Source organism: Talpa europaea, assembly GCF_964194135.1.
Source record: "Talpa europaea genome assembly, chromosome: 10".
Taxonomy (NCBI): domain Eukaryota; kingdom Metazoa; phylum Chordata; class Mammalia; order Eulipotyphla; family Talpidae; genus Talpa; species Talpa europaea.
The window spans coordinates 107,738,905-107,763,046 of NC_140077.1; the positions used below are offsets into that span (position 1 = coordinate 107,738,905).

General features: G+C 50.9%; 2 protein-coding genes across 3 annotated transcripts in view; one reads left to right on the top strand and one right to left on the bottom strand.

Moving 5' to 3' along the window:
* The window catches only part of NR3C2 (nuclear receptor subfamily 3 group C member 2), a gene marked incomplete at both ends in the record, with an annotated part of 287,239 nt that extends 281,139 nt beyond the window's left edge, over positions 1–6,100 (top strand). For both annotated transcript variants that reach the window (XM_084246418.1, XM_084246419.1), the window contains one exon: positions 5,945–6,100. In XM_084246418.1, coding sequence (XP_084102544.1) covers positions 5,945–6,100 — 156 coding nt within the window. The remainder of the gene's footprint in view (positions 1–5,944) is intronic.
* Positions 6,101–15,012: 8,912 nt separating this feature from the next.
* ARHGAP10 (Rho GTPase activating protein 10) overlaps positions 15,013–24,142 on the bottom strand; it is a gene marked incomplete at both ends in the record, with an annotated part of 223,928 nt that continues 214,798 nt past the window's right edge. The window contains 3 exons of the mRNA XM_084245750.1: positions 15,013–15,101; positions 18,654–18,745; positions 19,821–19,973. Coding sequence (XP_084101876.1) covers positions 15,013–15,101; positions 18,654–18,745; positions 19,821–19,973 — 334 coding nt within the window. The remainder of the gene's footprint in view (positions 15,102–18,653; positions 18,746–19,820; positions 19,974–24,142) is intronic.

Genomic DNA, 24,142 nt, shown 5'->3' on the forward strand with positions numbered 1-24,142 from the left:
GAGTATTCTTGGCTCATAATTTTAATGTCAACACTTTGGAATATAACATTCCATTCTCTTCTGGCCTGTAGAATTTCTGCTGAAAAGTCTGGTAGGCTAAGAGGGGTTCCTTTATAGTTACAATCTCTCTGTCTCCCTTCTTTTTCAGTTGTTTATCTTTGGGATAATCTATTAGCTTGATGAAGCCAGATGTCACATTCTCTCCCCAGACTTAGGAAGTTCAGTCATTTCTTAAGCTTTCTGCCCCTCTTCTTTCTCTGGTATCCCGGTTCTAATATTCTGCATGTATTGTATATTCCATTCTTTTCCTCTACCTGGGCTATTTCAGAATTCCTATCCTGTAACTCATTCTGTCTTCCCCTTGTTCTACTCATATGCTCTCTGTTGCATTTTTCATTCCATTGAGTTCTACAGTTCATTCTTTGCGTCTCAGGTATGCAGAATGACTATCTTTTGGTGATACCCTAACTCGATTTTTCATTTCACTTATGGTTTTGTATTGCGTCCACATTGAAAGTAAAAGACATTTTAAATCTTTGCTGGTTGCCTTCAGATGGGGTCAGCTCCTCACTGGTGCTGTTACTAGCTAGGATTTTCTCTGCCTTGGTAGAGGTCCACTGTCCCACCGTGATAGAATTCTTAAGCAAGTTTCCCATGCAAATAACATATCTGAGCTCTCCGATATTCTTGGTCGGTGTGAGCGTCAAGGTTCTGACTGGCTTCTGCCATGTGAAGTGAACAAAAGAAATGTTTTTGAAACTCTCGAGAACTTTCCCTTGCTCCTTACACCTCACCGGACTAGAAACCTCTCTTCTACTTTCCAAAAGGTGGCGCTACAGCTCTAGTCTGATTTACCCTTGCTCACACACTCCCTGGACCTTGCGCTCAGTGTCACGGCGCCGGCAGGCCTGGTAGGGAGGGACCCACGAGTGGACTTCTGCTGAACACAGCGGGAACCATGTCCCATGAAGGCCCTTTGCTGTTCTCGGTCTCCTCCAGTCACGGAGGTCCGCCGTCTCTAGGGAGGCTGGGCACCCACTTACTGTTCTTTCCCGGTTGCAGAGGTGACTGCTGCATGCTGCCTGGGCAGAGCTGTGGGGACAGCGCTGGTAAAGTTCTTCTGACTCTCTCTGCTGCATGCATGCTGGGGTCTCTCCTCAGGAAGGATGGTCTTCTGCGATCTCTTTATTGCCTCTAGGCAACACTCTCCAGATTCCCCCTGTCAGCGAGAAGATAGGTGTTGCCCCACTGATTTAACATCCTGCCTCTCTGACCTGCCCCAGTGGCACTTTATTTTGTGGATGTCAGTTCTTTGTTGAAAAAAGGAGACAAAAAAGGGAAGTGTTGTGCTGACATACCTCCCTGCTGGTATCTTTCTGGTGCTTTTCCTCTTAGATGCCTCTGGACTCTCCTGCCAGGAGCACTCCGGGTTGGCACTGTGGGGTCAGGCTTTCTGAGGGCAACCTGCAAGGCAGTCATAGTATAACCTTGCATGTTCCTCTGGGTGTAGAAACAAACAATATTCAGTTTGGGGGCTCTGTTACCTTTGCACCATGTTACCATCCATCCCATACAGCAGACTTTATGCATGCTGGGCTGGGGCTTTGATCAGGGTTGACTCCATGTGTCATCCTTGCACGGCCCTGTCCTGTGCTGCAGGGACACCTGGAATACGTGACTGCCGGCCTCTTCTGTTACTGTCAAGGATTTAGAGCTGAAGCTTTATGTATCTTTGCCCCAGCCAGGGAGCTTCCAACCTCCCCTTCCCACCCCACAATGTTCATTTCAGTCAAAAACTGGGTCCTGGTTAGAACACGCAGGAGTGAGCGGAGGCCTGGGGACTCCCTCCGGGTGCTCCATCACCACTGGAGATTGTGTGACTTAGAATAGCAGTGCTGGGTCCTCCTGCTTACCGGGGAGCAGGGGAAAGGTATGGACAGTGCTTGCTCCTGCGCTGAATCCTTCCATCCTGGTGCCATCAGCCCTCCCGTGACCTGCCAGGCTCCCGACAGCCGGTCAGGCTGGATAAATGACATGGAGCATCCAGCTCAATTTCTTGATACAATTTGTACAAAATGAAAAGTCAACACTTTCTGTGACTCCTAATACCGTGGGACTCATCTTACTGATTGTAATGAGGGTTCTTACCCCTCCACGAAGCCTGGCACTTGCCAGGGAGAGCTGGTGGGCATCAGAGGGCTGAGCCGTTTCTCTTTGCCGTCCAGGAGTTTGTGCAGATGGAGCAGCAGGTAGAGCTTCTCCTCGCTGTGACTTCCTCCACCCACCTCAGCCAGCCCCTCCAACCACCGTGAGCAGTGACCGGCGGGTGGCACGCGTGGGAAGTCAGGTTAAAACCCATCCTAAATGAGTCAAGAGCAAATCTTGGGGGGTGGGGGGGGATGAAAAGGGTTAGCCCCACGAATTGAGTTCTGCTTGCTTACTTAGACGTCAACTGTCATTACCTGGTTTTTGCTTGACATTACAGTGAGAACTAGCCAATGCTGCCCTAAAAATAAACCGTAAGATAAGCCACTCCCGAGCACTCACCTACACGCTTGGAAGTAGTTGGAGGAGCGAGGCCCCTCGCGTCTGGGGCCAGGGAGGTGGGTCCTGCCCTCCAGGAACCTGCAGCAGTGAAGGGGTCCCCATAAGAGACGTGACCCACGCAGCGTAAATGTGGACGTGGGTCACCTGGTGAGTTCAGGGGTGAGGAAGGATTTTTCCAGACCAGGGCGCCCCATGAGCAGGGAGACGGCTATGGAGACCAGGGCATCGGAGGGGGAAAGGTGCCTGGAAAACCAGTAAAAGCAGCCGCAACTCGCATCTCCTGAGAGAGTGACCGAGGAAAAGGCTGGTTTCTCTCTGAGGGCTGTCCGCCTGTCCATGCAGAGATGTCTGTAAGGGGTTTACTTTGAGGGGCTGGCTTTGCCACCCACCTGCACCCCAGGACTCAGCTCTTCCCTGTTTTCTGGCTTCATGGTAGGAATAGTGTTGGGGGTGCAGAAGTGTTTGGAGTCATGCAGAGCCCAGTCCTGCCTGAGAGGGGGTGCCTGGGGAAGGTATGTGCCCTGTACCCTTTATGTACCGTTGCTTCCTGGATCCTCTGGGCTGGAGACCATGCTGGGTTCCTGGGTGGGTGCCCCGGCCTGGGGCTGACACCCAGCAATGAGCGGTGGCGGGGAGTGTGGCTGTGACAGCAGTTGGGCTCAGGAACCAGGGTCCATCCTGGCCGGTCAGTGCCACTGCTGCACCCCCTACCTCAGATACCTGCTAAGGGCCTGTGGGTCCTGTCCTGAAGGCTTCTGACCTGCTGGCCGGGTTACCCGGAGGGCGCTGCAGGGCAGAACACTCCCCCTGCTCCCTTCCCCGGGTTTCATCCTCACTCAGGACCCATGGGCTGAGTCCTGCAGAGATTTTCAGCGTTGTCCCTGCTCAGTCAGGCTGAGCCCCTAGATCCCTGAGCCTCCAGGGCAGGTAGCACCTGCCCCAGGAAAGCTCCCGACCCTGGGCTCGGCCTGTTCACATGGACCAGAAGTGCGGGGAGATGCCGCCCTGGCTCTGTTTTCCAGCGTCTCCTGGTTGGTGCTCGCGCTGGGAGCACCCCGGGCAGCGCAGCGGTGGGGACAAGCCCCGTGCACGTTGCATTGTGTGCAGCAACAGGTTTACTCTGCTTCTGCATGTGGGTCATTGTGTTTAACTGCAAAGCTGAAGTGCCCTGCCTGGCCCATTTGTGGCGTTACTCGGACAGGTAGCAGGTGCCCTTTCCCAAGCTCCCGCTCCACTCCCTGCCCCTTCCATCCTCCTCCCTGCGCCCACAGCTCACCATCGAACCTGATGCCGCAGGAGCAGGGTTTTGCAGTGGAGTCTGCACTCTCCCCAGGCCCGGTCCTGAGCAGATGCTGGGAATCTGTAGGGTGGATAAAGACCCTCGGATGCAGGGTGATAAAGAAACTGATGCATACCCTCGGTGTAAAGTTCTACAGCCCTGTAGGCACCCACGTAGATTTCTGGGGAAGGTGAATCCAGGTCCCCCACAGCGGGGGCCAGGGCTCTGTTCTCCCCCTTGAAGGGTGCGCCCCGCAGCCCACTGGTTGTGGCTCTGCAGCTAGAGAGGGAGACCCCGCATGGCTGGCTTTTAGCTCACAGCCAACTAAAGTAAAAGTGTGGGGGCTGGTCCTTAACCTCTTGCCTGGAAAGGCAAAAACAAAGCTCTCCTGTCCCCACTGATGGGGGTGGGGGCATCAGAGGACGAAGTTGCATGAGGGTGAACGAGAACAGGTCTTACAAACTGGGTCCCCCGGAGAAAGTGGTTTGCAGCTGAATGAAGGAGTCTGGGGCAGTGGGAGGACAGAGCCAAAGTCGCACCCCAGCAGCACCTCTCAGCCTCTTAGACCCAACATCTGCTCAGCACGAGCTTCTGGCCAGTTCTCTGCAGCGGCCCTGGGGAGCAGATCCTCTTGATGCCCCCAGGTCACAGGCAAGGGGAGGGTGGCTACTTTGCGCAGAAGGCGCCTGCATGTCTCCCACCTTCCATGGCCCAGCGCCCCGGGTGCTAATTCTCTCTCAGTCCTGCGAGCCCACACAAGGAGCCGCCACCCTGCAGGCGCATGTTACCCGGTGAGGTTTTCTCAATTTCTGCTCTGTGCTAAAGGCCTTTACACTTCTTTCCTGCCTGCCTCGGCTTGCTGACTGAGTTTTTTCCTAAATCCTAAGGGAGGGTTACACTTGGTCTACAGAGAGATTCAGGGCAGGTCATGTTCACAGCAGGAAATGACCAGAAGTCACTCTCCCCAGAAGGACAGGGAATTAAGAAAAATTAGCTTGTTTCTCTTATTTGAAATCCTATTTCTAGGGAGTAGACTAGCAACTTGCGGTGCTGTATTGAATTTGGGGATCGCTTGCTTTTTAACTTACAGAATTGGGAGCAGTTCAGGCCCAGGAGGTTGAGAAAGGTCGTGGGGTCACCATAGGAGAGTAGCCCAACAGGAGAGGTGTCCTTGATGCTTCCACGCTCTCGATGTCAGCCTGAAACAGAAAGTGGCCGAGAGTGGGTACGTCTCTGCGTGACAGACTATTACTCAGCCCAGAGAAGGAAAGCCATGCCCTCAGGACAGCACGGCTGGACCTCGAGGGTTATGCTAAGTGACAAACATCAAGAGAAAGACAATGCTGTAGGAGCTCCTTCTATGTGGCATCCAACGAGGACCAACCTGTAGCAACAGAGTAGAATAGTGCTTGCCGGGGGCCCTAGGAAGTGGGGAGAGAACAGGGAGTTCACACTGTTTGATAAGTCCTGGGGAGGTGGATACACAGCCTGGTGATCCCAGTTAACAAACCTGTATTATGTACTTCCACGGTGCTAAGTGAGCGCATCTTAAATGTTCTTGCCACAAAAGAAGTGGTTACGTGTCCCGGAGATGGTCGCTTGCCAGTTATTTTGCCCCCACTGTACTTCCATCACTCACACAACATGTATATAAATTATATCTCAAAAAGAAAGCAGCTGAGAAACCTCAGCCCTCAGCTCGTGGGGAGCCTGAACGGGGTGGGGGGTGCCCCCAAAGCTCATCTAGAGACTGTGGGATGTGCCAGCAAGGCCCACTGTCCTGCCCCTCACTCCTGGCTGCCCATCACCAGGGGCCCAAGATACACATGTGCAGGAATGAGCTCTCGATGAGACCGCTGCAGGGACCCCGCCACTGGGAAGGCTCACTGTCCCTGTTGTCAGTCCCGGACAGACACAACTCTGGGCTCAGTCTGATTTGCACGAGATGCACACGACACAACAGGCAAGGGAGCCCCTCCACCTCGGCCCCTCACCTGTGTCCACTAGGCAGCTCCACAGACCTGGCCTCCTGGCAAGTTTCCGCAGCTCCCCGCGCAGACGCCGGAGGGCCGGGGCCGGAGCCAGGCCCTCGCCGCATCACCTCTCTCTCTCTTGCAGCTGGTGAGTGACTTGCTGGAATTTTGCTTCTACACCTTCCGAGAGTCCCAGGCGCTGAAGGTGGAGTTCCCCGCGATGCTGGTGGAGATCATCAGCGACCAGCTGCCCAAGGTGGAGTCGGGGAACGCCAAGGCCCTGTACTTCCACCGGAAGTGACACGAGACCGCCCCCCAGAAGAACTTTGCCTTAAGTTTCCCTGTGTTATTCCACACCCACGAAGGACCCAAGAAATCATATTTTTAACATGCGATGGTTGATTCTCACTCGTTCAGCAGTTTCTCAAGTTTAAAATCACGTCAAGGGTTTGGAGCCGGGAAAGCAATTGGACGTGGATTCGGCAACACCTGAGTGGTCTAAAGGACTCTTCCCTCTCCACTCCCAGCGCTTAGAAACTCGTCCCTGCTCCTCTGGATGAAAAGCCATATCTAGTCAATAACTCTGATTTTGCTATTTTAACAGATGGAAGTTTTAACTATGCCATGTAGTTTCTGGTATCGTTCGCTTGTTTTCAAAGGGTTCAAGGACTAACGAACTTTTTAAAGCTTACCCTTGGTTTGCACATAAAACGTATAGTCAATATGGGGCATTAATATACTTTTGTTATTTAAAAAAAAAAACACACAAAACAGAAAAAATATATCCAGATACCTGTTGTGTAATAACAGAGCACGCGGCGTGGATTAGCGTTCTCTGAGGCTCCATTTGCCCACGACCTTCTGCATCACTGGTAGACACACCCCGTAGCGTCCATTTATTATTTAATTAGAATGGATAAAATGTTGAAACAGACGCCTTGGTTTCAATTTCTAGTATCTATTGTGTTGGCTTTACAAATAATTTTTTGCAGTCTTTTTGCTGTGCTGTACATTACTGTATGTATAAATTGTGAAGGACCTGAAATAAGGTATAAGGAACTTTTGTAAATGAGACACATACAAAAAAAAAAAAAAAAAAAAAACTTTAATGGTTAATAGGATGAATGGAAAGTATTTTTGAAAGAATTCTATTTTGCTGGAGACTATTTAAGTACTATCTTTGTCTAAACAAACAAGGTAAAAAAAATTTTTTTTTGTAAAGTGAAATGTTCTGCATGCATCACGAACCGTTTACAGTGTATTTAAGAAAGGGAAAGCTGTGCCTTTTTTAGCTTCATTATCTAATTTACCATTTTACAGTCTCTGTTGTAAATAACCACACTGAAACCTCTTCGGTCGTCTTTAAGCCTTTCTACTTTTTCTGTACCTTTGTTTTGTCCTCGGTCTCCCGCTGGAGGTGTTGGGGGGACGTCACAGCAGGTCGGGCTCTGCTTCATCCTACTTCCATCGGGGAGCAAGGGGCTGGGGGCCTTGCAGCGCCCTGAGGTGTCACGTGACAAGACGCACGTGCCAGGAGGGCCCCCGGGTGCCACTGTGTGAGGTGCGGCTCCTCTTCCTTGTTCCTCAAGAGGCAGAATCAACCTGCAGAGAGTGAGACCTGGAGACCCCACGGCTCAGAGAGCACATGCTCAGCCCATTTCAAGAAAACTGAATTTTCTCCTTGGGGGGAAAAAAAAATCCCATGCACTCTAGGTCAGTACAAGGTGAAAGGTTCACTTCTGGTCGTGGACAGGGGCTTGGTGCTCCCGGCACCGCACACGGGCACACACAGGCCCCTGCAGTGGCACCACCGGGGACACGCTGATGGGCCTGGGCCAGTCAGAGCAGTGTGGAGACCACACAACAATTAGAGGGTTTTTAGATTTTTAAAAGGTAGGTTTTAAAAAACATTTTATACATAAACAGTTTTGGGGGGAAAAAAAAAACCCTGCAGATCATATAAGCAAGACAGTGGCACTAAAAAATTTTAATTCATCTGTTTGACACAGATGCAATTTACGGCTTTTCTCTCACCCCAAATCACAAACCTGTATGTCTTTGGGGAAACTTTAACAATACGATTGCACTAAATAAATGACTCTGAATAGAGCCCAAATTAATCTTTGAAACGTGATGATAATCATCAGGTACTCAGTGAAAGCATATTCTTTTCCAAACCTAAAAGCTGTACCTGGAGAAGCCCGAGGCAGGGAGAAGGCAGCGCTGGGACCGACACTCTTCTCTGGGGTTCACCACGCAGGCAACATGACCTTGTCTCAAAAGACACCTGCCTTATGCCAGGGGAAACCTGTGAAAGCTGCACTCAGAGGGAGGAGTTTTTCTTACATAATTTGCAACTTCAGGAATTTAATTTATAGGCAGATCTTTAAATGCAGTCAACTTAATATGCACAGCAATAGGAAAGCCGCACTTGGAAGGTGATAAATACACAGCATGCAGACTGGGTGTTTCTAGAAAAGAAATGGCTTACAAGAGCAACACTGAGCTCAGACTGACTTTTCATGAAATCAGAATTTCGACGTCACGAGGTCTGGAATGGAGACTGTCTGCATCAGCTTTTTGTATTAACAAAGTTACTGGCTCTTTGTGTGTCTCCGGGTAACTTTGCTTGATTAAACAGCAAAGCCATATTCTAAATTCACTGTTGAATGCCTGTCCCGGTCCAAATTGTCTGTCTGCTCTTATTTTTGTACCATATTGCTCTTAAAAATCTTGGTTTGGTACAATTCATAATTCACCAAAACTTCATATAATTTAAAAAAAACACTAAATTAGTTTAAAATGAAGCAATTTATATCTTTATGCAAAAACATATGTCTGTCTTTGCAAAGGACTGTAAGCAGATTACAATAAATCCTTTACTTTAATCACCTGTTGTTTTGGAAACAGTTCATTGGAATGTCTACAGGACACCTGGATCCTGTGCCCTTCCAAGTTGAGTCCATGTGCTTCTGCCTGAATCCAAGATGGGGTGACAGTTTTTTTCCATGTGAGAAAAGTACTGTGTCAGCCACATGTCAATACTGTTTTGGGACTGAGTAGAGGCCTTATTTTTTTACTGTTACTATTCGGGGCACTAAAGTATCCCTGTAACTAGTAGCAATTGTTACCAGGTAGCTGCTAAATAATGTACAGCACTTCCCGATTTCTGTGGTTTCAGTTACCCATAGTTAGCCATGTCTCAAAATACTACAAACATATTCTAAGACCATATTCACATATTTCATTGCAGTGTAGTATATTACTATTATTACCTTACTGTGCCTAATTTTTATTTATTTATTTATTTTTTTTGGTGGGACCCTCGCCGGCGGCCGGGGAACGAACCAGCACTCCAGAGGCTATGGGCAGCCTCGTAGCCCATCACTCAACCACTGCGCCACCAGGGGAGGCCCACTGTGCCTAATTTTTAAACTTCCCCTGGGAGTGTTTGAGAATGGCAGTCTGTGTGGGGTTCAGTGCTATCTGAGGTCCTAGCATCTCCCCCACTGGCAGGTCTACATGGCCTATTATCATCACGATCACATGAAAGTGTGTTCGTTGTACAGACTCGCGAGTAGGCCAGACACCCGTCCAACTCACTCTGTGAGCTCTTCTCGCTGTCTCACCCCTGTCCTCAGGCTGTCTGCTCCCCACCAGCCGGGCTGCTTCTCATCCTCACACTCCTGACCGCTGCCCAGGATGCCACCCATTCATAAGGACCACAGAAGAGTAGTAAGCCATTATTAGTTCACTTCACAACCAGAAAACATTTCCCACGAGATAAATGCATTTTCAAGGTGTCATTTAACTGGTGATGATTCAAACCATTTGCTTTTTGAGAGTAACAAATCCACCTTTGCTTTAACACAATAGATTTGTGACAAAGCTTATTCATCAAACAGCACAAAAAGAAAAAACTTAAGTGCTGTGCACAAATCCATTTGTCTAACATCTATAAACGAAGATAATTTTCTTAGAAAATTTGACCTATTGGGGTGCAAAGTGTTTCACAGACCACCCCTCCTGTAAACAAAAGCAGTCTTAGGCCATGCACTGAAGCTGATAGGAGCCACAGAGCAGGCATGCTTGGTTGAAGTGGTAACGCTTTTTGAATAGAGCAGGCTTCACTCTTGGGTCAAGTATGGATGTTTCTAAGAATTTCTAAAAGTGCTCTCAGGCCCAAAGAATCCAGCTGCACATTTAAGAATCCTCAGTCTCTGCCCCTGAGCCAGCCAGCCACTGCACAGGCCCAGTGACACATCTATAATTAGGGGGCTGGTAGCTTCTGTATGTTGAATACCCCTCAAGCAAACAAAAACACTGTCCCTTTATGTTACAATCAGCTCTGACATACTTCCTGATAAACCACAAGTATACACAGACTAAAATGACTTGATTACAAGGATCTCTGCGAGTATAACAAGTAGCTCAAGTCATCGAATTGCAAGTGCAGCAGTTTTCTTAGAAATAAAAGTGGGTGCCGACACATTGGATAACAAGCAATTCAGACTGTTACCTCTCAGCTCGGCCAAAGTCTGGACCCAAAGCAAAGCGAACAGTGGAGCAGAGGAGCAGGTAGGTAGGTGGCTGCGGACCACCCCCAAACTTGGTGGTTTCAATGGGCCATGGCTGATTCTTGGGACTTCATGAGTAAGCAAAGGCCACTCCGCTGGGCGGTTATGCTGGGCTGCAGGCCCTGTCCCTGCATAGGAGTCCAGGGTAGCTCTGCTCCATGTGGGCACATGGTATTCTGGCAAACAAGCCTGGGTTTATTTTCCTAAGAGGCAAAGCTCTGAGGCAGTGGGGAAATAGAGCACTTTCGAAGTCTCTGCACCATTTGCTCCTGTCCTATTGGCCAAAGCTAGTTACAAGGCCAGGCTCACAGTTGGCATGGGTGGGTTCCCCTCAAGAGCATGGATCTGGGGTGAGGAGTGAGATCTGGGCTTATGAAATCAATCTACTATTAGCAATCACTCAGATATTTTGTCATAGAACTTAAGTCACCAAAACAGTGATTTCCAAGTTTTCCATGGGCTGAAAAATCCATTTGGATTTTCACACCCTGAACCAGCCTGGTCCAAAGACATGGCTTCTATGAAAAGTGGCTTGATCTGGGTCTGATCATACTCCCTTACTCCCCCAAGTGTGGGCCTCCTGTGTTTTCTCAGTTGCTAAATCCTCCCAGAAGGGACAAATCTAGCAATACATCACCGAAGTTCCAAGAGCAGGTCCCCTGTTGGACAGAAAGCCCATCAAGTTGATCTTCTGATAGGAAAGATGTCGTCTTCTACCCAGTAGACTGTCACACTTTAAGCCAGAGATTAAAGCACCGGGAGAATCTGCCAGATTACCCAAGTAAGGTAGCAAAAAAAGGTAAGAGTGCTGACAGGCATCTGAGAAAGCAGGGCAAGGGGCAGTCGCTGAGGACATGGCCTGGAGTCACACCTTCGGACAGCGGGCAAGGGAAGATGTGCACTCGGGAAGATGCAGAGGCCTGGAAAACACCTGGCTGAGGAAGGCGTAACCCAAGCTGATTCTGAAGACCTGAGGGGAGCCAGTAAGGCGGAGAGACGTGGGCTAGCAGAGGTGACAAGGCTGAGAATAAGGAGACAGCATGTGCCCTTGGGCAGGAGGAGATAGGCCCAGAAATGCAGGGCAAAGAGAACAAGCAAGGGAAGGCTTTGAAGAGATTCTAGGGGGCAAGAAATGAGGGGCTGGGAGATGAGAAGGGGGGCAGAAATTAAACCACCCACCACCAGGACCCGGGTTCTCCCCTCTTCCCCGTTTACTAAACCCAGTGTCTGGCCCCGCACCCCTCAAACACTTACCATTCATTATCACTCATCACAGCCTCCCGATGGGGCCAGCACTGCCCTCTCCACAGAAGGACACTGGAGCATAGAGGGCAGCTGAACTTGTCCAAGGTCACCAAACAGACTTCAGAATTGGGTGTGTTTAGCTCAAGGCAGGCACTTGTGGCTACTCTGCTCCCTAGGGCCACAGCCCGGGTGACATAAGCAACAGAGACTCAGTGTCTCCCAGCAGGGAGGCCACATGTGCAAGACCAAGGTGTCCACTGGGTCTGCTCCTCCCGAGGAAATAACCTTTTCCAGACAGTTTTTCTCCCTGATGTGTAGAAAGCCATTTTCTCCCCATCTCTTCACCTTGTCCTCCCCCCATATGCCTGCCTGGGCCCACATTTCACCTTTTCAAAAGGATGCGCCATTGGACGTCAGCCCAACCCTCCATGGTTACACCCACAATCATGTTTTTTCTAAATGAGGTCCATGGGGTATGGACATGGACCTGAGTTCAGGAGAGGGCACCCTCCACCCCAACATTCTCATTCTCCTGACTGGCCCCCGGGGGCAAGACCGTGCCGCTGAAGGACCATGCAACCAGCTACCTGTGCACAAACCTCCACCTTCTCCTGTATAAATGGCTAATTCCTCCCAGCTCAGCCAATCGCTGTAGGGAAAGAATGAGGTGACCCTCTCTCACTGGCTCAGACAACCCCTGCTTTCCCCAACACGCCAAATGGCAGGGGCTCCTGACACCTCCAAGGAAGGGGTGGGGATACAGGCCCCACAAGCTCCTTCCTGTCACAGACTGCCAGGGGGCATCCTGGCTGACACCATCAGACACCAGCCCCGCAAGAGCCACTCCAAGCAGGAAATACAGAATCTGAGTGTCCTCCTTTGCCCAACGCCCAGTCCGGCCTCATGAGAAGGCACTCAGGCTGCAGACCTGGTGCAGGGTAGCTGAGTGAGCGGGGCAGCATACCCAAACCCCCCATGACACACCTTGTTCACCTGCTGGGAACCTGAAGATCTGCCAGTGTTTGCTGGATGTTCTGGGCCAGGGCCCAGGGACACCCCTACTCTGGCCAGCCTGCCCCACCCTTCCTGCTAACAGAGCAACCCACCCCTCCCCCCGCCCCAATGCCATCCAGTGCTTCCTGGCTCCCAAAGAGTTTGCAGTGGCAGCCCCTGCAGCTAGTTATTCTGAGGCTTGACGCCAACATGCTGCCAGCCTGTGGTACACAGGTGGCCCTGGTCACCAAGTGCAGGCCTAAAGCGCTCACAGCACAGGCACAGCAGCGCCTGGCACCATCGCACCAGCGGTGTGATGGGCAGCTACTTACATGAGGGAACCGTTCTCTTTCTGGGAGGCAGGGACAGAATCATAGAGTTCATTTAATTTGCCCCAGATCACACAGGTGGCCAGATTTGGTGGCAATTTCCTTGACAGAGTAAATGGTAATAAGTACCTTAGAGGGTTAATAGCACTTGGAGAGACAGTAGGTTACGTCACTCTGAATGATGGGAATATTCCTCAAGCAAGCACACAAGTCCAGTCCTTGTTGGAAGTTCTTATGTCCACGCCTGTGGGGATCCACCCATTAGAGATACAGCCAGGCCATCACTCCCTCTGCTACTGCCTCTAGGCTTTGTATTTACCCTCAGAGTTTCTGTAAAGTGGGGTGTACCAGTAACCCCTGCTCAGAAGCCAGTTTTCCCTTCTATATCCCCAAGCAGTGGGCAGGGAATACATCTAAAAACAGGACAGGGGAGGGGAAGTTTATGCCACCCCCACGCCTGGCCCAGCTGCCCAGTGCACAGGCCTCAGGGCCGGCTACTGTTCAGCAGCCCTGAGCATCTCAGCTCTCTCAATACTTACCACAGTTCAGTATTTTAAATTGCACCGCACTGAGCTTGTCTTTACTTTTATGTGCTTCCTGGATCCTCTTGAGCGGGCCCATCCCCCTGTTCACATAGGACCCCAAACTTGACAGCCTGTGTGGTCTCAGTAAGGCGACTTGGGAGCTGAGACGCAGCATGCTGGTGGATCAGCCCGCCTGGGGAGGAGCAGAATTTGTCCTCCCTGTGACAAATTCGCAAGTGACAAGTCCGACCAGCCCAGGAACTGCCATAGAGAAGAGGCGCACCAGACCCCCAGGGCAGGCCCTGGCTTCAGAATCCTGAAGTCACCAAAAGTGAAAGCCACATTCCAAGGGCTCGTGACCAGCAGACCAAGGAGAAGTCCCTCTTCCCCGGAGGCCGGGCGAGCCTGCTGCTGGCGTCTGGAGGCTGCGAAGAATGAGCGCGCATCAGAGCCACCCTCACTTGGGGCTGCTTCCCGCGGGGTTGTGGCCGAGGCTCCTCCCGGAGGGTCTCAGGACTCCAGAGGGAGATGTCAGCACCGGGGCCTGGAAAACAGAGGGGCGGGGAGGGGTGGGGAGAGTCGCACAACAAAGCGTGTGGGGAGGGCCGGCCTCCAGGGCCCAGGAGCAGCTCCCACACAAACCAACAGCAGGCAAGTCCCCACCCTGCTCCCTGGCAGGGGGTCACGCAGGCCAGGGGAGAAAGGCCCTTTCAGGTAGCTGGAGGCGGCCTTCCAGGAGGGCACTTGGGAACATGCTCAGGTGCCAGAAGCAAGGCTCCTCCTCCATCATTTCTACCTGCGAGAGCGCCGGCATCCCAGGAGAACGCATCTCCATCCAGCGGCTGCCAAATCAAAACACGTTACAGAGGGAAGGAACAGCACCGTCTTGTCCGTCCCCCCACCGTGATCACACAAATCAAATAGTAAATTACATTTTATTTTATTTACAGAGACCTTGGGGCAAAAAGGTGGTGTCTGGAAAGTAGCACACAGGTGAGAAGCACCAACAAGAAGCCTGTTATAAATACGCCGTGTGCGCTGGGGAGAGTGAGTCTGTGGTCTCAGGCAGGCCGGTGAGGAAGGGGCACCTTCTGGCACCTTCTGGGCTGAGCCCACTTAATACCCTGCCCACCGGCAGCGGCCACCTCCACGCCTCCTCCGCCTGAGCTAAGAGCACCTCCTGCAAGCAACACTCAAGGAAGGGCAGGTAGGTCCATCTTAGATCTCCAAGGGGATGCACGGGGGTGTTCAGTGGCACAACGGCCAGTGGAAGAGGTTGTGCTGGCAGAAGACACCCCCTGTCCTCCCGCTAGAGGCTGGAGAAGGAAAAAAATCACAAGTCCCAGGCTTGCCGAGGGCAGAGTCCTTTCTGCTCATCTTCTCCCACGCCACAGAGCACTCATCCTGGCCGTGCGTCCCTCTCCCCCCAGCTCTGGCAGTCTGCACCCCCTCCCCACCCCCGGAGAGCCGATCCGTGATGTGTGATCCCCCTGTGTCCAGGAAGGCAGGGGCCAGGGTCTGTGTGGGGTCCTCACAGGCCAGGTGCTACAGCAGCTTGACATAATTCTGTGGAATGAGGCCCCTCTTGCCGTTCAGGGTGCCCTCCAGCCAGCCGGGTTCCCGCGAGGTTTGCACTGAAAAGGAAGAGAAATCATTTTTTACCAAAATGCCCGCGAGTACTTGCTTCCTGTGTATTCACTGTAGAGAATGGGGTCCATTCTGGAATATCTTGTCATAAGGTTTTATTTAATAGGATCCACTCCTTGGCCAACACGGTCCTTATCCACAGCAGCCCACCAACCCATCTCCCAGCTTCCGGTCTGGCTCCTTCCAGGCCACGTGCACAAAGGAGCTCAGAGAATGTTCTTTATCATAAGTAAAGTCCAGGCCCACACAGTGAGATTAAAGAGAAAGGAACTGAGCTACTTAATTTCTAAGAATCTCTTTCCTGTCTAGACCCCAAGCCAGGGCATCTCTAGGCCTCCGATTCTGTCTTCTCCAAAGGCCATAAACTGATTTCTTCTGTTTTCTGAATGAGTCCCAAAGGGAGGCTGCACTGCAGGAGCATTCAGGACAGCCAGAAGATTCCACATGGACAAGTGGCACAGGAGAAATGTCTCGGCATTTCAGAGCCACCTACACATCACGGCCCTGCAGGAGCCAGGGTTCCTGGCCAGTCTCACCTCTGTGCACACAGGGTCACGCACCTCCTGGCTCTCTGGAAGCAGAGGCCGGGTCTGCCCAGCAGGTGTCTCCAGAAGGAAGCCCCTCTGGGTCTCCCTGGTGGTGCAGTGGGTTGAGCGCAGCGCTGTGAAACTGTCCGCAGCCTCCGCAGTACCGGTTCGATTCCCAGTCAGCCAGGGAGATACCCACATGATGGGGTTTCTCGCCCGCTGCTCCCCTCAGCAGTGCTATCAATCCGTCTGCCTGTTCTGCTCCCTGCTCTGTCTCTGGTGAATTTTCTCACCCTCCCACAACTCTGGCCTGTACCCCAGCTGTTGTATAAACAAAAATAATTCTTTAAAAAAAAAAAAAAGGAAGCCCCTCAGCCACGGGAGCAAGAGCTCCACCAGGACAGGTCCAGCCATGCACTTTTCACTGGCTGTAAATTCTTCAAGAAAGCAACTGTCCCCCGAAGATGAAAGTGCAAGCACACTTGGACAAGGATAAATCCTGCTCAAGAGCCTGTGATTTAGAACTGACCCCAGAAACAGCAAGGTGGGGCAGCACCGCAGGAGGAGCAGCCCACAGGAGATGCAGAGCTCAAGTACCCCTGCGGGGAGGGGGCGTAGGGAAGGGCATCAACACAGCGACCAGGCACCTGCCAAGCCGCCGGCCTCGGGAAGGGGCTGAGGAATGGCTGAGACGCCGGGGTGCCCTGGCGAGCAAGGCCAGACACAGCTGGACACAGCATGGTGGAGCCACGGGAAACACCTTGGCTCAAGATGCAGCCACGTCCCTGGCACGCCAAGACACTGCACGTGGGTGTGCATGAAGTACACACGCATGTGTTTGTGTGCAAGCAGATGTGTGCTTGTGTGGGTATACACGCAGACACACACCTCTCATAGGCCTCCTGCAGGCATCTAGTACTTAGAGTCAGGCCACTGCAGCCTCCAGGCCAGGTACCTCTCAGCACTTTTCCTGTTACTCAGGCTGACGGGACCGGACCCAGCAGGGGTGCTGACCCACACCCGAGGTCTGTGCGCCTGGGGCAGTGTCCCTGTGCCCAGTCCAAGTCCCTGCTGGTGATGACGCAGGGTGAACCACCCCACTCTGGCAATTTGAGACATGTGGGTGGTAAAGCCGGTAGTTTGGGAAATATTTTCTTGTTCTTTAAAAAGGAACACGAAGGGCCTCCCTGGTGGCACAAGGGGTTAAGCACCGCACTAGGAAGCAATCTGCAGCCTCTGCAGCACGAGTTCGATCCCCGGCCAGGGAGCAACACACATGGCGCAGCAGACCTCTCCTGCCTCGCCCGCTGCTCCTCTCAGCAGTGTATTTTGGTCAATCTGCCTGTTCTGTTGCCCGCTCTGTCTCTGGTGAATCCTCTTACCCCTCTGCATCTCTGGCCTGTGCCCCAGCTCTTGTATGCATGAATGGATAAATCTTCAAAAATAAGTAAATAAAAAATAAAAAAGAACACGAAGAAGAGGCACCACTTCTGCTGGGGTGGCGGGTGGCCGTGATGCCCGGAACTGTCGCGCCACCTTACCCCCAACTGGGTGAGCAGGCCGAGGACAGTGCAACAAAGCTGGAAATGTCGTGTCGCTGAGGGTAGCTGTAGGAGGACCAACCCTGGAGTCCCTGCTTCCAGAATTCTTACTGATGAGTCAGTCCTTTTTTATGCCTGATTTAGTGATTTGTGTCAGTTGTTACTTGGGCCAAAAACATCCCAGCAAATACACCTTCTACGCAGGTAAGTAGTCGACCAGCAACACTGCGCGGGGGGTGTCTGAGGCTCCCACAGAAATCTAACCACTCAACCCACCCAGTGTCACTTCTCAAATAGAGGAGTTCCGTGCTGCCAGCTCAGCTGCCCTCCTGCTGGCTGGCGTGCTGGTGGGTGGTAGACCTGGGGCAGGGAAGCTCTTTGGCCCCACTGTCCTGGCAATGTGCCATGCTTCTCCATGCTGGTATAAAGAGGAATAATCGTGCTTCTATTCCCAAAGCAAAATTTCTCCACAAAATACAAGTCTGTTGTCTATGGGCTTTTTTTTTTTTATTACAGTTGCTTGTTTTCTGATGCTATCAGGAGCCTCTGGCTCTCCCGGGCTCACAGCACCCATCTAGAACAATCTATTCTACATGAGGCAGCCTGCTTTCCTAAAAAGAAAAACAAGGCAGGGCTGCATTACTGACAATATACCACTATGTGCTGTGTTGACACATTCTAAACATTCTGGCAAATCAACCATCCCATCCCAAGCCTCTGAGGTTCTCACTGCTTCCCCAGAACCCTCTTGGGCAGCTACACACAGACAGACAGACAGACAGACACACACACATGTGCACATACATTCAATATCACCATTTCCACAGCAACCAATGAATTTCATAATGAGCAGGACCTGGGAAGGAAAGACTCAAGAGGGAGAAGCAAAGAGACATCACTGAACCATAGGATAAATGTGTGAACTATTAAGCCGGGCAGAGCTCCGAAGTGTCTGTATATTAAACACTCAAGTATAATCAATGGCCTGGTTTCTATATGCAAAGTCAACCCCCCTATCTAGAGATTCACATGCTGTTCCCATCAGCAAGTCATGGACAGCACCTGCCTGCTAAGGGAATTACAATGTCTCGAGCATCATCCACCTCTCTGATAACTCTGACTTGGTAAAGCTGAAGCAGTTAGGAAGCGTGGCTGGCGATGCTGGCGGCGGAAAATGCGGGATGATTTGAAATCAGAAACACTTCCAAACTGCGAGGGAGCCCTACTGTTTACATCGGGAGAAAGATGTTCTAAAGACCAGAGAAAGCCCAAAGGGCTGAAGAAGTGACTGAGGCCCAAGAGTTACAGCAGCCATCACGACAAGGGCCTGGCGTCAGGCCCTGAGGTCTCCCATCCCGGCTGCAAGGGACAGACTCATGCCCCAGACGCCACACACCAGGGACCACTTACTCTGGATCATAACCCCCAGGTCATAAAACCCAGTATCCCACAAAACCCCACGAACACTTACCATCCTCAAAAATCGCTCCAATTTCAAAAGATAATTCCGAGCTGTGTTCTGCCTCACAGGGATACACCGCACGGGCCTTTCGGCTGCTGGCGCTAGAAGGGGACATGAGGACACAGGTGAAACCAGGAGAAGCCGGGAGAGAGGCGCCTCCCCTCCCTGATTAACACATCTCGTGTCCATGTCACGGTGGCGTGTTAACTCCTTCCAGAAAAGAAATCAGTTGGGAGGTGAACTTCGGGCAAAAGCACAGTGCTTGGTTGTCCAGGAAAGGATGTTTCCACATTGCAACCTTTCTGCAGGGAGCCTCTGAGAGGCTTGCTTGGAAGCTCTTCACCTGGCCCCCCTTTGCCGGGTAGGTGCCGGCGCCTACGCTGAGACGAGCAGAACCACACGCACATTTATTTCCTAGACACTGGGAGTGTCTATTAGGAGAGTGTCTTGAGACAGAAGGCGAGCAGAGGGGCACGCATGGCCAGTGCGTCAGCTACGCACCATGGGACCCACTCGGCCTAGACCCACGCTCAGCCTCCACGCTGCTGGGTATGGGTGTGTTGTTCTCATGAGGGTCTTCTTTATGGAGAGCCCATCACTCCTGCCCCCCGGAAGGCATATCAGGCTCAGCACCTCACTACTTATCACACCATCCAGTGTGCCCTGTGGGAAAAGGGCCTTCCGGGGAAGGATGAAGGCTGTGCTGGCAGCCAAATCCACCTGAAGCAGAAGGCGGCCCCCGACTGAAGAGGGGGCAGCTAAAGGGAAGAGACCTGCAGCCGCCTACCCTGGAGGACAGGTTTGCTCCTGGGCCTCTGGCCTCACGCCTGCTAAATGGCAGCCATATTAACTACTGCCTCCAGTGCCCAGTTTACTTTCCTTTAAAACGAAGAATGTGCTTTATATCCACATATAAACAGTTCGTTCAAAATCAGTGATTTCATAAAAGCACAACCAGACCAAAACAAAGTATGTCCAGGTATGTGTCATGTGAGGCAAATTTCTCTTACTGAAGAACTGAGGCAGACAAGGCTGTCAATGTCCTCTCCACGAGGTCCAGGAGCAATTTCCTGAGCAAACCTTCTCTAGCAGAGAACACAGGGCTGGCCTGTGTTCACCCTTGGGCTGGCCCAGCCTCTCTGCCCCCATATTCTCCACAGGATTCCAATCACATACCTTTCAGGTGGCTTTTCAGCTACAGAGGCAGGAAGAAGGCTGGGGAAAGGTGAGGACTTGGGTGAAGGAGGCGTAACAGCTGGGCTGCAGCTTGGTGTGCTTGGAGACTGGGGGTTAAGCCACTGGACCAGAGATGGCCGGGTGTGGCTTGGGCTGAGGAGAGAAGGTAGAAGGACAAGATTAATACACAGGCAATAAGAAGACCAAGCACAGAGCACCCCGATCCTAAATGGCTGGGGTGAGAGCTCCCTCATCTCTCCTGATAACAGGCCTGTAGTTCCAAGAACCATACCCCAAAACTAGAGGTGCCCTGTCACCCTTATCCAGAAGATCTAACCTTGAGAGTTCATGAGCTAGTACACCTAAAGCCAGTTGCCTAAATGAGCTAAAGACCTACATGAGCGAGTACACCTCAAACAGTTGCTTGCATGGGTGACCCCGTGTTTTCTGCTCACAAGGAAAGCCATGAGAACCTACAGTCAAGCCCATGTCAATGGCTCCAAAAGTTAATGTTTAAAGCTCTTTTATCTGGTCATATGCATCTGGCGATGCAGAAAAATGGCCGCTGGACACTGAATTCTTAGAGAGGAACAGAGCCTACTGTCAAGGGGAGACACCGAGGACCAACACGACTCCTGGATGACCCCCAAATTCCTAAAATGTGCAATATTTCTATAATTTAATGTAAAAAGGTCAGTAAACAGACTTCTGGAAGAGCCTCCAAACACAAGGCAGCAGGCAGAGAGTGCAGTTACCTTAACCAGTGCTTCCACACTTAATAAATTTTTTAAACATGATGATCTGAATTATTTTCCAAGTATCTCAAAACCAGAGGCTTGTGACCAGGTGTATGAAGTTTACTGCAGCAGGCACAGTGCTGAAAGCTGTCACTTCGTCAACCCCATTTTCAACACGTGTGCATTCAATGCTCGCCCCGATGCTGGTCACCTGAAATTCACCCTCTTTGGCTACAACCAGTCTCCATGAGCTTCCTTGTCTTCCACATTCCTGAGTGATACCTTTGACAGTTTCTTCTTCTACAGCAGAGCCCGCTTTCCCCTTCTATTGGAGCAGCGCCCAGGTGTTGCCTTCACAAGCACGAGGCACGCCACCCTCACCGCCTCACGTAACCGTAGTCTCCAGCCAAGCCCCCCATTCCCTTCCTCCAACTTGGCCTGCTCTGCTGAGCATCCTCAGCCACCTTAGATGCCATCTGCCCAATCTGCCTCCCCTAGAACTAGAGTGCCCCCTACCCGCTAGGGGCACTTCTGCCTGTCTGTCTGCCTGCAGCTGCCCTGACTTTACAGAGCACTCTGCGCACGCTCAGCTCCAGCTCTGCCACTCTCAGTCTGCTGGAGTCTGTCCTCTCGACCAGCTCCAGGCCTTCCCGTGCCCCGCTGCCCCCATAACACCTGCTCTGGCCTCTCGGAATCACAGGCCTGTCACTCTGATAAATGGACGGCAGTTCTTCTGTGATGGTATCTGATATTCTTCCCTTTGGTGCAAAATCAGGCCTTTAGCTCATTTTTGCAGACCTCACAAAGCCAGGTAGAATGGTAGGCCCATGAAATCACGCTCAAACCGCTGAGAAATGAACTCACATGTTCTAAGCCTAAAACTGGATTTCATAAATCAGGGACATGAAGGACTGCATTACTGACTTGATATTTAGTACATCCTTATCCTTTGATCAGGAAAAAGCGGGGGAGGGGGGACATTGGGAAAAAAATTATTCTTTGAACACCTTATTTACAATCCCCCTATCCCGCCATTCATTTGGAAGTCATAAAACCGATTTCATGCCAAGCAAAGACACCTATAAATCTCAAAGTGATCTGTATCACCAGCAGCAAATGTCACTCAATTCTTTTGCAGAAAATGAACCTTTAATGGTGCCTGACTAATCAGGAAGGGAGCAGAAGGGACGGATGAAGCTCTGACAGAGAATTTAAGACCACAGTTAGCCAAACAATTGCCATTTTATCTCCCAGCAGTTAGTCAAGGTACTCAGAGGGTGGTGGTGGGGGAAGATGAGATGTTACACCACGCCCCCAGCAACTCTTCCCAGTCATAAATAGTCAAGCAATTAAATGACGGCCATCCATCTGCTCACGAGAAGGCCGCTAGGGGATGGAGACAAAGCAAGCGTGGCATTACATAAGGCTCTTTAAAAATAAAGATGATACATTTTCCAGCTATTACCCACTTAATCCTCACACCTCTTTGTTTTTAGAATACGAAGTTGGTTTCTTTGCTTTTCAGTTTTGGTTTGGTGTGGTTTGGTTTGGTTCTATAAAGGGAAAGCATCCCTTCTGGAAAAGGAAGGGGTTTACTGGAAGGGGTTTACAGAAGGTAAAGGGGCAGCTTCCTCCATTCAGCTCCCAGACAGGAACTGAGAACCAACAACCCGTTCCTGGCCGAGCTCTCTGCCTCAGCCTTATCGTCTCGTTTATTTTCTGTGATCTTTTGTTGTTGTTCGACGTGGAAGTGCTACATGACTCAGTACTAACTAACTGGTTCACCAGATAACCTTCCAGCCTTCAAGTGGAGACTGAAATGTCTGGAGTGGTTCCCTCCTGTCTCTTGGAGGCCCGAGCTAGGTCCTTCTCCTTTGAATTTCAGAATCTCACATGGGCGCACATGTTGAGAGGTGGAAGATCGTCAAGAGGGAGAAAATACAAGTCTGGGAACAATCTCTATGGAGAAGAGACTGTAAGTTGTGTGGGGAACCAGGAGTCCTGGAAGAAGGAGACCCAGGGAGCGCAGCACAGTTCAGACAGAAAAGAGCCACTGCTTGGGTACAAGAACGTTTTTGCTAGTTTCTCCATTGGAAGGGGCAAGGATGAGGCCAAAGAAAGAAGCAAAGGACTTGACACCTGACGTGAGTCTCGCCCCAGCCAGCAGAGGTCAGGCAACAGTGTGTTTCCCAGGTATCTCCCCAAAGCAAACTGCCCATGCGTATTTGAAGGCAAGAAATTATAAATGTGTGTCCTTATATAAATCCTCTCCATTTTTTTAGAAGTAGATATGGGCATTGGTTTCGTTTTGGAAATAATTTTTGTATGATTCTTTAGAATAGTTACAGATGCCGCAAAAGGTAAAAAATAAAATTATTCTCTTTCCCCTCTTAGATTTAAAACATTTTGGAGGAACACTAGGCATTTGGGGAAGGCAGGCCAGAGCAAAGGTCTAGCAGTTCTTCTCAACCTGGGTCCAAGGAGAGAGTCAAGTGTAAAGCATCCATACAGACAATAAATGAGCCCCTCTCCTACACACTAGACTGGTTCTCAATACCTATGTGTCAAGAGACAATTCTCCCCAAGTCTCCTATGCTTCTGTATTTCTAGTGAGAGGAAGTAGTGGCTGCTGTTGTCCCAGATTATCTTTTCAAGAATCTTTGTAGAACAAATAGCCTTGGGAAAAAGAGACCATCACCATGGTGCACAAAGCAGCCTTCACTGCCCCTCATCAAAGCTCGAAGTTCCTCTCCTGGCACACCCCACTCCGCTCTGGCCTGTGGGGCACCACCCTGAGGGAAGTGATATGCCACATGCGCCATCTCTGTGACTGGTCCCCTCCTGTAGTTGGATGTCTTCTCCAACATCACAAAACCATACCAGGCAATTGTGGCGGCTTGCAAGCACAGTCTAATTTCAAACTTCACAGTTCTTGAAATTACCATCCCTGGGAGAAAATAGTCCAATAATTCCTCTGCTCTCTGATCGCTTTTTGGTAACCAGTGGTTCAGGGGTGAATCCCAGTTGGAAAAGGCTTTGTGTTAAAGATCAAAAATGATGGGTAATCTTAAAAAAAAAGTGCATTACCTGCTAGAACATAATCCAGTATTTCAAATTCCCTCTTCTGCTGCTTCCTAAATTTAAACACCTTTTTTAAAATTGATTTCCTTCTTCCTGCTGCCCCTTTAACTATTATAGATGCACCTCCATGAAAGAGGAAGCAGCACAAAATAGGTGCCATTTTCCCCACCCATGTTTACATGCAGCCACCTGGGACTACAAGTCCCAGCATGCCGTGAACTGGATTTCCTGATGGGGGAGCTAGTGGGAGTGGGGTTGAGTGTCCAGGTGAAACTATTTAACAAGGAAGGCAGCAGGAATGATCTCTTGCTTTTTTGGTTCTGACCTGCACCCTAGTACTGCTGGAGGAGACACATGGAGGGAGATACATGGAGGACAGACATGTAGAGACACTTGAAGACTTGGGAAAGAGGCAGATGGGGGGCAGATACACAGTCCTTGACAGAGACTATGGCAGCCGTTAACCTGACTCGTGGTGGGTTAGTATCCCACCTGCCCCAGCTC